The 14,512-nt window shown below is 35.3% G+C and overlaps 2 protein-coding genes across 2 annotated transcripts in view; both read left to right on the forward strand.

The window, feature by feature from the left end:
* LOC311222510 (LIM zinc-binding domain-containing Nebulette) overlaps positions 1 to 14,512 on the forward strand; it is a 256,423-nt gene that overhangs the window by 189,455 nt on the left and 52,456 nt on the right. The gene's annotated exons all lie outside the window — the stretch shown is intronic.
* The window catches only part of LOC311206600 (nebulette-like), a gene marked incomplete at its 5' end in the record, with an annotated part of 54,890 nt that overhangs the window by 29,832 nt on the left and 10,546 nt on the right, over positions 1 to 14,512 (forward strand). The window contains 8 exon segments of the mRNA XM_084282041.1: positions 3,326 to 3,433; positions 5,025 to 5,129; positions 7,989 to 8,054; positions 8,058 to 8,082; positions 8,085 to 8,092; positions 9,144 to 9,251; positions 10,504 to 10,614; positions 13,636 to 13,746. Of these exon segments, the coding sequence (XP_084138167.1) occupies positions 3,326 to 3,433; positions 5,025 to 5,129; positions 7,989 to 8,054; positions 8,058 to 8,082; positions 8,085 to 8,092; positions 9,144 to 9,251; positions 10,504 to 10,614; positions 13,636 to 13,746 (642 nt within the window).

Raw genomic sequence — 14,512 nt, forward strand, 5'->3', positions numbered from 1 at the left:
CCTGGGATCCCAGTGGTTGAATGATTCCATTTTTGTAGTTTCTTTGTAAATCTGAACAGTGGGTGATGTCATCCACTTCTGAAACTGAACACTCCCTGTGTGAACAGCTTTGAACTACAGATTTTGATTTAGGAATGTTGCTGCAAAGCTTCAAAAGACACTGTTCTGTCCAGCTGCAATTCTGACTTTTATAGGTTTTGTGCAAGGCCAATGAGAAGTTTGTTTATCCAGGCTTTATTTAATTCCAGTTTGGTTTTTCAGGGATGTTGTGTTAAAAGTCTGCAAAAGCTGCTCATTCTTTAGCTACAATTAGAAAGCAGCTTCCACACATTTCTTTTAAATTAGCCACCACTACATACTCTCTAAAAAAAAATAAACAAACTTAAGACTTTAATTAATACGGTGAATAAGCAGTCATCGTTTTAAACCCTCATTAAAGTAAAGCTTTCGGTTAATGATGAAATTTGTAGATAAGCTTCCACTAACACACTAACAACTGTCATTTCTACTCCCACATTTTTGTTTGCTGTTTCACCAAGTTATAACGTTGATCAGACATCCCCCTCCTCCTCCCTATGTTTTGGAAATCACTGACGAAGTACTTTTCTTCCTTGTTTTGAAATTGAACCCTTTCTCTCAGGCATTTTTTTTTTTTTTTTTTTTTTTCCTCCTTTAAACTACATTCATAACTTTGACCTGTTCAAAAGGAGGATAAAATAGACACATGAACTTCTTCACTGTGGCTAATTCATGTGCTTGCTCTTCTCTCTCCTTCTTCCTTCTCCCAAGCCCACCTGCTTTCTTTCAAAAGGGAGAGGGAAATAAGAAAATGCCAATTAAAATTAAAAAAAAAAAAAAAAGTGAATGTGTGTGTGTAGCTTTCAATGAGATGAATCCCCTATGACAAGTCAGAGTTAAATTATTGCTGGAAGTGCTCTCAAGATACTGTCAGGGTCATCTGATATTATTGTGCTGCCTCCATTTTGCCCCAGAATGACATGTATGGTTGTGTTGGAGAGGAGAGCAAAGGTAATAAGCAGTGCAGCCAAAGAAGACAGCAGGACCAAGAGCTACTGAGACAGCCCTCACTGAAACTGGACCATTTGCAGTTGGATTGGTCAGCAGTCTCCTTAAATTTGGGAACAGCTTTTACAGACCTGTGAAGACTGGATTCACTGGCTCTCCCTTTCCTTCTGCAGCAGTGGTGTGATCTGAAGTGACACTAATAGGGATTCATTGCTGAAATCTCTAGATTTAAATGTATTGTTAAAAAAAATATTTTTTAAAAAATGGCATGAAATAGCTGCAGCTGGAAGATGGCAAGCCATTTGTGAGGAGAGGTCCCTTTGGCACTGATTTTTTCACACTTAACAAGTATACCAAGGTCCACATTGTGCATTCAGACCACATGCACAGTTTGAGGCCATTTGCTGACTGGGCAAAAGCCCAGCCTTAAGTAGTCGGATAGTTAAACTCCTGCATACAATGTCATTATGATGCCTACAGAGTACAAGAGAGTTTTGCTCACCATGTTGACTTGATCCCTGTTTTTGGATGCTTTCTGAATCAGATATTCCAGCACTGCCTGATTTTATTAGCAGGCAAATTCTGGATATACCTTTTAAAAGAGAAAAGCCCTCTAAGTTATTTCTTCACTGCTTGTACAGAATGTGGATTTGCCTTTGACAAAGGCAGTGTCTTTGTATTCAGATTGTGTTTGCAATTGATCCAAAGCCAAGGCAAATATCAAGCAATATGAACCAGATGAATCTACCAGAAGGCAATAGATACTATTTTCTAGAAGTAGTGTGAAAAATTTTCATATTTTCAGATAAAGTTGCTCTTTAAAAGTTACAATGCTTTAGAATTACCTTTATTTGGAAAAAAAAAAAAAAAAAAAAAAGAAGTAATGAGTAATGTAATTGTTGCAATCATATTGTAATTCTTGAAAAGATATGTTTAATTTCTATTTGGGTAGCTTAGTTTTGGTTTCTTGTTATCCTGATTTATGAAATATTGGGCCTTGTGGCTAAACATAATGGAGATGTATAAGCTAAGCCATGTTGAGAATCTTTTGAGTCAAAGAAGAACTAAAATAGAAAAAGAAAATACTTCCCACAACTAAAGCTGAGAAAAAAGTCATTTTTGAAGAAGATTGTTTGAGGTGGCTTAACCACTTTATCAGGCATTCATGTGGGCATAGAGAAAAAAGGAGAAAGGAAAAAGCTATTTATTTAATGTAGAGCATGGAAAATTATAATGGATGTTGCATAGGCTCAGATATCAGGTGTCTGACTAACATTCATGAAAACAGCATAATTCAGACTGAACTTTATTCTCCTCCATTATTCCCAGCTGTTGGAAAGAAGCAAGGCATGTGTGCAAAGTCTCCAGATGTTTATTGATCATGCACAATAAGGGGGACAAAGGACAGCGATTTTGTTCATTTTTGTTCATTTTCATTTTTTCAGGTTTCAAATTCAGTTCTATGGACTTTTTGTACTTTATTTGGTTTTGATGACAATACCTCAACGTTTATGTATTGTTTATCTCCCCTTACATGTCTTATCTTTCCCAATTTTCCTTTAAACAAAAAGAAAAGAGGGTGATAGCAGATAGCCATTTAATTATGCTCTCTAACATTGTAATGAGGCAGATGTCTCCAAGAAGGGACTGTACTGCAGAGAGATTCCTGAGAGTCTTGTTGGAAATTTCTGGCAGAAATAAAAGTAGAAACTGGGGCTCTGGTGACAGCCATCACCATGGATGACACACATACCTGGTGGTGGGCAATCAGATGGGAAGTTTGATTTTGACTTCACATACTATGTTTTCAACAACTTTGAAGTGGTTGAAAAATTTGCTTCAAAAGATCTACTTTTCAATAGTTTAACAAATTAACAAATTTAACAGTTTTTTTTTTTTTTTGTTAAAAGCACACTTTTAATTATGAATTGAATGATTCTCAATGATGAAGTTATTATTGCTAGTCAAACAGTTCTGATTTGTTTGATTATCCAGTTAAGTCATTAAGTTTTGTTTCTATCTCCTAGTATAAACTCATCACTACCAATAATTACATATAAAAATCTTAAAATTATTATTTTTTATTTCAGTAAAAATCAGATATATGAAAATTATTTGAAATGATCACAAGATAGTTACAAGTATGGCTAAACTGAGTTTCTTTAAATATTTTCAGTATGTAAGGATTTATGGATAAGGCAATTGCCTTTAATAAGCTCCTTTGTAGTCTGAATTCTCTGTGTCTTCTCTAAGTACTACATGTTAATACTGTATATATATATTGTTTTTCTGGCCGAAGGTGAAATACAAAGAGCAGTTCAATAAAGAAATGAAGAGTCACCAGTACAATCCTCTTGACAGTGCTTCCTTCAAGCAAGCACAGATTGCATCCACCTTGGCAAGTGATGTAAGTGAATTTGCTTTGTATTTTACATGTGTTACATCCTGAAAAAAATAATGTGTTCTCAGGCAGAAATCCTTTTTCCATTTTACAAGTCATAACTGTGAACAGAAGTCCCTGCTATACATTGTGTCTGTATAGCAAGTACAGCATGTTATCCGTTTCTTCCTCTCTTTAGACAAAGCCCTTCTCCAAGAGTCTGCAGAGTTTTTTCATAATGATTTTAGATGAGATTTATCTCACTCAACTTTGTGTTTCTATGCCAAGCTAATGTACTCAGTCCCTTTCTATTTGGGAAAGAAAGATACCAGTCCAGAGAGCAAATCATCTGACCTGTTGTAGATTCCTGTCTTTGGAGGAATGAAGTGCTACCTTCTCTCCAGTGGTTGCAGGAGGAGGCTAGCATAAGTAACTCAGATTTGGATGTCTCTCTTTTAGACTTAATGGTGTCGATCTTCTGATCTGTATTTTAAATTTCCTAGATTTAAATTCCTAGAATCCAGTTCCTAGGTTCTGTGTGGGTGCCTGCTGCTGGAGTCAGCTTGGGGAAAACATCTATATCAAGTGGAAATGATGTTGGGATGATATATTTATCAGTGTGTCTAATGCTAAAAATGTGAGCTCTTGTTTGGGGGAGTGATCCCAGATAGCCTAGAGACAACCTTTCATTCTGTAGTGTGATGTTTCTGTAGCGTGGGGCACCACCCAAAGGAAACAGGAGAGGCTGGCTTCAACAGAGTAATTGTTTTCAAAGTCTAAAACTTTTTTTTTTTAAACACTTCTCCACACACACTAAGTAATTATTATCTATTATAAAAGATACACAAATTGACTATTGTTGATTTGAAGCCTATCTAACTCAGTGAAGAGCATCATATGTGTGTGAAGATGACTAAATGTATTGGGTTAAGAGGTTTATAATTTAAAATAGCTAAGCTGGATAGTGTTCTTCCTGTAGAGCTGGGCCTCCAGCTATCAAGAATATGGAAAATCCTACTATGGGCTGATAGAAAGTTATCTTTTGCTACTTCTTTAAGTGATTAACTTTTGCCTTAGGTGCCTATACTGCTTATCTTTGCTGAAAGCAATTTGTATTAAATAAATTATCCTGGAGCACTGCCCTTTAACTGTTTTATGTAGATCTTTTTTATTTGGACAGTTAGTGTACTACTTGAATCAAGGGAGAAAGAACAAGAATCAATAACATTCAAAATAAGTAAACATAAAGTATTGAGGAGGTTACTCTTAAAAAGCTTTCTTCAAAATTGTTTAGAACCTTAAAAAAAGAAAAAAAAGTGCTTTTTTTTTTTTTTCTTTCCTAACCTGAAATGTCAGTGTGATTATTTATTTATTTATTTATTTTTAAGGAAAGCTTTGAGTAGTTTCCAAATATTTACTCAGGGCAATGAATCTTTCACTGATTTTTTTTTTTTCCTTTGCCCTTCATCCTATATCCCAAATAATAGTAAAAGAGCACCATCTAGTGTCAGACACAGTTTGTTCAGGCAAACTTTATATTTCTGAACAGACACACTATAGTATTAGCAGTGAATGGTCTTGTTAATCTTATTTTACATAACTTGAATTCTCTCTGTAGGTGAATTACAAGAAAGATTTGGAAAGCCTGCATGATCCAGCCTCTGATCTACCAAACCTGCTATATTTAAACCATGCTTTAAATATCAGCAAAATGCATAGTGATGTAAGTTGCCTTTATCTGATATGTGTATATATATATATATAGAGAGAGTAAGGAATGTAGTATATACAATCGATATAAAATACATAACTTTTTGACACTAGCTTCATGGTCTCATACTTAATGTTGTAGTCTATAGTGTTGTTACTGCAGTAGTTAGGGGATGTAAGTGAAAAAGGCTTTTGGGGAGAGACACTTATTTTATTAAAACAACTAGAATAATGGGTAAGAATCACTCAGACTTCTGGTACTTGAGTACTTCTTCTTATATGTCTAATAACATTCTACATTTTTTCTTTTGTTGATCTAAGATACTTTTTTCCTTGCAAATCTTGTCTTGACTATGATCTTACGTGTTGCCTTCATCTACAAGTCTCTCTACAGAAGTGACCATTATGCTAGTGTAACATTTGCACCTCTGCCATAAGCAGCCTGTCAAGGGTTACCTTCCCATAGAGGTTCTCTGTCAAAGCCTTTTTTCTCTCCTAAATGTTCGAGGCTGCCTACACTGGATCAGGTAATAGGCACATAACTCCATTCTGCCACATAACAAAAAATGCTCTTTCATACCGCTGGTGATATGACACAGGGTAGTGCCCATCAGCTGAAATAGGGAGGAAAAGGTAAGAAACTCCTGCCCTCTGTGCAATGCCAAAGCTTTTCTCCCACTCCAAAAGCACCTACATGTATGCTTTATGTGCAGTGCTTGGAGGCTGATTAGCTGCATTTTATTCCAGAAAACACAGAAAGGCTGCAACACTGTTGTGGAAATGCATGAGTGGGTGGTGTTGGGAAGGAAGATTACTCACTGTTGGCAGGAGGCAAGAGCTTCACAGGCAAAGGGTCAACCCTAATGAGTAGTAGCATATTGGGTTGTCTTCTGAGTCAGTGCCTGCTTATGGAAGCTTATGTCTAAAATAATCAAAATAATCCGGCCTTCCTGTCTGTATTTGCTTCTTGTGTTGCTTTTCAGTTAGTTGCTTTTTGTCTATGTCTCTGATGCGTGGAGCTAACACTGACTATCCTTTTTTTTTTTTTTTTGTATGGATGATAAAGGAGTTGATAGTTTTCAGTTCTTGCATTCTTCATTTGCATTTTGGCATAATTCCAGTTTGCTTCAGTGTAATGTAAGATTGGCATTTTTTTTGCTGGTTAAATGAACAACCTCGGAGTGAACATCATCAAGTTGTCAAAATTTATTTTTTTCTATTGCCCAGGAATGATCGATTTATATTACCTATGCCCTTTTGTGATGAATCCCTAGATACTAAGTTTCTGATTTTTGTGTTGTCCTGGTGGCTGTATTTTCTTATTGTGAGCAGGAAGAAGAATGATTTGTCAATCCTTAAGGTTTCCACTAGCTATTTGTCTTCTACAGAAATCCCATTTTCAAAATCTTTCTCGGATTTGACCTCCCTCTGTTATCTCTTTGATTTTGCCATGGCTTTCTGTCCTGCCTTTCTCCATGCTTCTCAAATACCCTCTTTGTGTTCTCCTCCCTGTCTCTCGACAGCATGTACTAAATCTTTCTTGAAGTCTGCTTCCACTGTGTGAAACAGTCTGCTTGACTATCCTGTTAACTGATTTCCAAAAACTCATCACATGGTCTGTTTTTGCCTCTGACTAGTAGTATGACAGATAGAGCTTCTTGCTATTTACCCAGCTTTGCTATTTCCTTGTAGTATACCTTTTTCCTCCGAACATTATGTTTCTCTTAATATTTTGCTTGACATAGCCACATCTACCCTGGTGTTGTAATCTGTACAGCTAATTAAACTGATAAATTAATATGGTTAGTTGAACTGATTTGCTGATTGACCTAGAGTGAAAAAGGAAATCTGTGTAACTCTATGAAATACATGTATAAGAATACAAATTCAAAGCTATTTTTCAAGTCAGCTTCCATGGCAATAAATCTCAACAGTTAGGAGGAAAGCTAGATAGAAACTAGATAGAAATAGATACTAGAAAACTATATAGAAATAGACCGATTTTGACAGGTTAGACCCATACTATTTGCATTATTTAGGTGAGGAAGAGAGTTCACAAGGAGGGACTTTCCTCACATATGGTATACATGTAATTTTCTTTGATATAAACTATTGAGGTACATAATTTAAAACTTTGATATATTTACAACAGCTATTTTATTGGTTTGCACCTTTTAAATCTGTCCCCATTGTAGAGACTCTAAGAAGGTAATGAACTACATGCTAAAAAATTGAATGTAGATGTATTTCATTTTATGAAACAGTGATTTAATAGACTTAGCAGACCAAATCGGGTTCCTGCAAAAGTTTGTGCAATTTACCTCATTTTATTTTATATATATATATTTTTTTGTTAGATTTTGTTTCCACACACTGAAAATGGATTAAAAGTGTGAAGTCAATATCTATAGATGGAGGTAATTTTCATTTACTTCCACTAGAGAAATAATTTTGTTGTGTGACATTTATAATTGTTTCCACTAGGAGGCAAACACAGACCATCATATCTGTTCCTTGGCACTTCAAATGTTAAAAAAAAAGAAAAAAAGAAAAAAAAAAAAAAAGAAGAGATTATTTTCTAGCTGACATGAATATTTCACTTCTGTGTAAGCATAGCAAGCATTTTATCTAGGAACTTACATAAGCCATTTTAATGATTTTCTTTCTTTGTTTCATCACCAACTTTTTTTTTTTTTTCAGGAAATGGGGATATTTTAAATTCAAATTTAGCAGAAACTCCAGATTTTGGAGGCCTAAAGCATACATTTTTGGTGTTGCTCCCATGGTTATTTCAAATAATATTTAAATGACAAATCTTCTGGGTTTTGTTTGTGAAACATTCTTCAATATTTTTTGTTTTCCATGTTTTCCATGTGAATATAAGAAATCATTTAAGCAAAGCAAGGGCTTCTATAATTTCACCCTGGATACAGCTGGTTAAATCCATCATGAAGAAAATGCAGTGCTTTAAGCCAGGTATACACAATCAGAAGTAAATCTTGCAAAGAGAAAATTGCAACATTCTAATAACGATTAAATCGGGCACAAAAATGTACTACAAATGACAGTGATGTATAATGTATATTCAATCAGAAGCACCCCATGAGGAGAGTGTTTTTGCAGAATTTGAACCTAATGCATAAGTCTGTCAATGGAAGAAATTCTGAACGTTTTTCTCAAATTTGGACATCAGGATTCTTGAAGAATTTAAATGACATTACTCATTCTGAATATCATATTTTGATATTTGCTTTCTTTTATGTCTTGTGTAGAATATTGCATGGTGTCACACACTGATTGATTGATTGATTGAGATAAATAATGTGTTTGCCCATGGTGACATACACTGCCTTAATAAAACTGTATGAATGAACAAGTCTAGGAGCTTCTCCAGGTTGCCAGACAAAGTGTATTTGGTTTGAGAGTTAGCATAAAGTTGTATGTTGGTGTCTTTACCCTGTGTACTTCAATGTGATTTTGCTGCTAGCTTTAAGCAATGGCAATGACCATTGGTAGCTGTGAGAAGTTGGAGCAAGACCACACCCTACTGAGGCAGTAGTTTTCTTCCATTTTACCCTCCTCCAGATGCAAACAAAAGTGTTTCAGAATGGTACTCTGCAGTCCGAAAGACAAACCCTTGGAGCCTGTCTGTAAAACAGATTTTGTTGTTGTTACAGTAAATGTGCTGTTTTATGGAAACATGACAGAGGATCCTACTGAAAAGCTGCCAACTGCTCAGACAGGTCACTCAGCAAAAATCATGCAATTCATTAAGGAATTGCTCCTTAATTGAGGATTGGTGCTCCTCACTTCTACTGAGTTCAAAGTTCACTATTTTTAAGTCTGATGTATTAAAGCAAAGGAATAAACAATTCCAGAAAAAAGTTTCCTTAACTAGCTGCCTTGTTTCTCCAACAGATTAAATTTGGAGGGAGTCTTGTAAGTCAAAAACCTATAGGGAACTGTAGCAAGCAATCAGATCTCACATTTTCTCTGCTGTTAACAGTACTTATTTTAATTTTTCCAGGTCAAGTACAAAGAGAATTATGAGAAATCTAAAGGCAGATCAATGCTGGAGTTTGTGGATACACCCATGTACCAAGTTTCAAAGGAGGCTCAAAAGATGCAAAGTGAGGTTAGTAAAATTTGCTTGAACTAGAAAAATTTAGATCAACAGAGAGGCTAACAGACATCTTGTACTCAGGTTAAGTAAATGGATGAAGTAGATCATAAAGGTACTGTAAACTGAGGATAGGGTAGAAACAGAGTTCTCTTTTCTGTAGTTCAGTTCTTCCTTCAAAACATTTTTTTTTTATAAAGGCTGTAGGTGGTAAGACTGGACATATTGTATACTGCATCCCTTTTGAGAATTGGGAAGAAGCTCAAGAGGTCACTTGGATCAGAAATTGTTGACTTTTTACTGAACACCCTTTATCTCCTCCCTTGAGGAGGCAGAGATGCTATTGGACTGAAAGCTTAGGGAGGAGATCATGAGCAAGGTAGCGCAGGCTTTTTCTCTTCAGGTTAATGGCATGCTGTAGGGGAAAACACCTTAGTGGTCTCTGGATTGCTCTTTCTGGCTCTATAGTCTCCTGTTCCCTGTCTGCTTTCATATCACCAAAGAGAGAGAGCAGTGGGAAGTTTTGCAGAAGCGGGCAATAAGTATGGGTGAAGGACCAAATTCTTTTGCCTTTAATTCCTTTTTTAACAAAGGAGGGTTCTCAGGTGGGAGGGATTGGAGCTGCCAAACCTGGTCCAGGCTCATGCTTCAACTGCAATGTGCTCCTGCCCCATCAGCTTGGGAACTCAGCATGGGGGATGAACTGGTCCTGGGCTCCAGGGAAGCATCAGATATCCTAAGTCAGGCCATATTTTTTCAAGCTTTTTTTGTAAAAACTTCCAGTGGTGGAGGTTTTGTGAGTTTCTAGGCAAATGAGTCCAGTGCTTCACTAGCCATACCAAGTTTTTTTTTTCACATTTTTTCCTGTGTCTCTCTTGTTGCAGTTTGATTCCATTATTCTTCCTGTGTCATGGAAAACTGATGATTTTGTCCTCTTGTTAGAAACTTTAATAATTTTTTTTTTTTTTTAAAAGCCATTACCTTGTGTACCATTTGTCTTTTCTGTACTGAACAAATTGTTTTTTCATAGATCATCTTAGACACTCTTTGGAAATATCACACATATGTTTTTTATCTAAATTGCATGTGTATATAATTACATCTCGCATAGGTAATCTAAATAATAAAATGAGTAATAACATTGCTTATTAATGTGATAGCTAGTTTCTGGCATAGCTCATTTCTGAGTCTGTTTACAGTGCTCTTTCTGAAATATGTTTGGAAATGAACGTGCATGTACCACTAATTGTTGTTTTTGCTTCAACAGAAAATGTATCGCAAAGAATTTGAAGAAAGTCTCAAGGGAAAGCCCTCAATGGATTTAGACAAGACCCCAGAGTTCTTGCATATAAAACAAGTCACTAACCTTCTGAAGGAGGTAGACATTTTTTTACTTCCCTTTTGTTGTTCTTACTAAGATGTAAATGAGAAATAACCAGCATCACTGCAAACTACTGAGAGCTGAACAACTTACAGTTAATGCTATAGCTAAATATAAAAGCAATGTCATGAATAAAAGTTGTAGTATCATATTATATTCTGAATCGTCTTCTAGTAAGAATTCATACTTTTTGAAGTTTCCTTTATGAACATAATGAAATGATAAAGTTCAGCACACCTGAATCAGAAAAAGAGTTAAATGAACAAATCAGGTGATTCCTTAGAAAATGGATCGTCAGCAAGACATTCCCTGTGAGGGCCTCAGTTTTGGAATTTGTTCCTTCCCCTGTGCTCAAATAGCCCAAAATTGGTGACCTTCCAGGCATGCTGCAAAAGACATCTGTTTGATAGGATTTTGGAGAGGGCCTGGAGTTTGGTTTCCAGATAGATGAAGGGGTGAAAATGAAGGTGTCTGTTGATATCCAGATGGCTGTTTTTCCTTTTGGGTAATTATTTTTAGGTTATGATAGTCTGTTGTAGTTATATGGATGCCTTGAGCTATGTGCAAGCCACTTTTAACTAATGTAATTCAAATAATTATTTATCACATGTTATGAATGAAAGTTAAGACAACCAAAATTCCATATTACATAATCTGCTTTAAGTAAATTTTGTTAGGAGTGGATTTTCTGTATGTCCATTGTTTAATATTTGTCCAATGTTCTTCAGTTGCATATGGCATTGTAAATTAAATCACTTTCTTTTCTGTGACTGAGAATCCTTCTATTTTTGGTCTTTTTATGTTATTAATCAAAACTGTTTTCTTGTTAGGTTTTGAGTACTGGTTAGTACTATACATTAGATTTATTATTTGACCAAACATAGAAGTAAATATATCTGAAAACATTAACATAAAATTCATAGTTAGAAATATCCATCTTCTCCATTTGAATTTTGGATCCAACAGTATCCTGTTATTTATTTATTTATTTATTGCATTAAGAATTGATTGTTTTGCTATAGCCCAGATGGATGGAATTGAGGATGCAAGAATTAAAAACCCTTGACTCTTGTTCCTTGCCTTGTTCTTAAAATAGCTGATCCCGGTCTAAGCTGTGGGAAAAGACTTTCCTTTCAGATATTTCCTTATTATTCATTCTATAATAAATAATTTATTTCTATAAGCTTGACTGTCAGATAGACAAGTCCCAAGTTCAGTCCAGTTTATGTAATATCATTCTATGCATACAAAAGTCTATTCTATGTCTTGTGCGCTTGCTGACTAGGGAAAAATGCAAATGCTTGCATTTCATTGAGTTAATCTTGCTGCTTGCTGAGTGTCCACAGAAGTGGATAGTGCATGCATAGTTGCAGATGTTCTGTAAATTTACATCTTTGAAAACTTTCAAGTGTGTTCCCTGCATAGTGCTTCCCTGGAAGTCTTTAAAAGACATTTAGATGTAGAGCTAAAAGACATTTAGATGTAGGGATATGGTTTAGTGGGGACTGTTAGTGTTAGGTCAGAGGTTGGACTCGATGATCTTGAGGTCTCTTCCAACCTAGAAATTCTGTGATTCTATGCAATAAGCTGTTCCCTATTTCTTACCTCCTCAAATTCTACAACTCATTACTTAGGGAATAAGGCATATCTGTTAGGCAGAGGGGAAGAAAGAAAGAAAAAACGGAAATGGCATTTTAATGCACAAAGGTACAGAATTAGAGATTTTATATCCACATTCAAGGAACAGTATCCAAAACCAAAGATAACACAGGTCAATTTAATTATTGTCTTTCAAGATTCAGGAAAATAATGTACTTCAGAGTCAAGGATGTAGCTCAGTATTTTTGTGTGAAGGTTAATAATAAAATTTAAATAGATATTTCATCAAACAATGTGGAGAACCTGGTGTTATTAAAAAACGAATTACTATTTTTAGTATTTTATGTCAGCTGTGTTTCAGCTAATTCTGTTGCCTTCTCACTATAGAAATTTCTGCAAATATGTTGCATTTTGTTACAATAAGAACTTTCTCTGGAACAACTTTCACAACTCTGTCAGAAGAGAGAACTGAATTTAATAATTTTAATTTAATTTTTCTGCTTGTTGTAGAAGATGTTTCTGATGATAGAGAAGCTTCTTTAAAAAATATCAGGTCTTCTATTAAAAAAAATATTCCTGAGACAATGGTGCCTGGTTCTTATAAAGTCAATACATGATGAAGAGCATTATGTCTATATAAATTCTTCTAAAAAGACATTTTCTCCAAATGCCTTATAATTTCCTTGCATTAAACAAACAAACAAACAAACAAATAATACAAACCTGGATATGGAAAGAGCATTTAAAAATCCTACAAAATGTAAAAGATTTTCCACTTTCACTAGACTTACATCAGTTTTCTAGGAACTGGAAAGAAGAAGAGCAACCAAATGCCTGCAGGCAGATTCTAGTGTGCTTTTAATTTTATACTTAACACTTGAGTACTCTGTAGGCTGCAGTTGCCAAATGTTGATAGATCATATCAATGCAGTGTCTGAGGGGAGCAGAAGAGAAATGGTAGGAATATTGCTTCTACATTATAATTTCTCAAACAGTCATTTTAACATGTCCTAATACAGTTTTTAGGACATCCATCCTGATTGTGATGCCATTAGTGAAAAGGAGGTAAAAATGGGAGCACAGCAGATACTGGTCTGCATAGAAGCAAATGTTACTGCAATTGAAATATCTGTAGATAGGCAGCTGAGGCCCCCAAACAACATGCTAGCACTGTGTAAAAGTGGATTATTTGTCAGGAGCATAACAAGAAAATACATGGCTATATTAAAACCTTTCCACTTTTGCAACATTGTACCTTTAGATTTGATAATTTCCAATTCTATTTTAACTCTGAAACCTTCAGTTAATTCATATTTCATAGAAATTTCAAAGATACCCTTCAGACATTTAATATGTGGCATTTCTTTTCAAGATCTTCCACACAATGTTAAATGGAGAAATCTCTCTTTAAATCCTTAGAAAGAGTATAGAAAAGATTTGGAAGAATGGATGAAAGGAAAAGGAATGACAGTGTTTGAAGATACGCCGGATTTGATTAGAGTGAAAAACGCAGCTCAGATACTAAATGAGGTATGTTATGCTAGTCAAGGTTATTGATGTCAGAGAAAGTTCACTCTTTATGGCATACTCTATTGAATATATTCCTTTCTTTTAACATAATCTACAATAAAATATGTAAGTATTGAAACTAAGGCTCTTTCTGTTTTGCTTTAAGAATATAGACAAAGTCTGGAAAAAAGGTTATGACAAATATTCCAGATTTTCAGGCAATGAAAAGGTCAATGGAAATTGTTAGAGGGGTTAGGAGGCACAGAATTTAAAATTGCATTCATTTTTCAGTCTACTTGTTTGTTCAACTAGTATGACTAATGGAAAGAGTTTGGACTTGCAAAGAAAAGTCAATGAAATAATTTGCAGTTTTTTGAATCTTGTGTCTATTATTCGAAAACAAATATTGGTAATGACTGTCAGACAACTTTGAAAGAACTTTTATCCAAATAAACTGTTCTATTCGTGAAAACATTTTTAGAGCTGCTCCTGAAGCTCATTTCTTGAGCTTGAGGTTCATCCTTTGCAAATAGACAGGTAGAGGCTTCTTCCAGAGCACATTTTTAGAACTGAACTTTGGTGTTGAGATATGTTCTGGAGGTTACCTGGAAGCACACAGGTGTGCAACCTACTCCTATTGAAGGGCTGGGAGTGGAAGACTCAGTGATTGTATCTCCATAAGACTGTCCTGAGGAACGTGTGGCCTGATTTGTGGTTGGAAAGACTGCATACTTCCCTGAGACACAGGTTCCAAAGCTGGTGCCACTCATTATGTGGAAGAGCTTGT

This window comes from Netta rufina (assembly GCF_964035555.1).
Source record: "Netta rufina genome assembly, chromosome: 2".
Taxonomy (NCBI): Eukaryota; Metazoa; Chordata; class Aves; order Anseriformes; family Anatidae; genus Netta; species Netta rufina.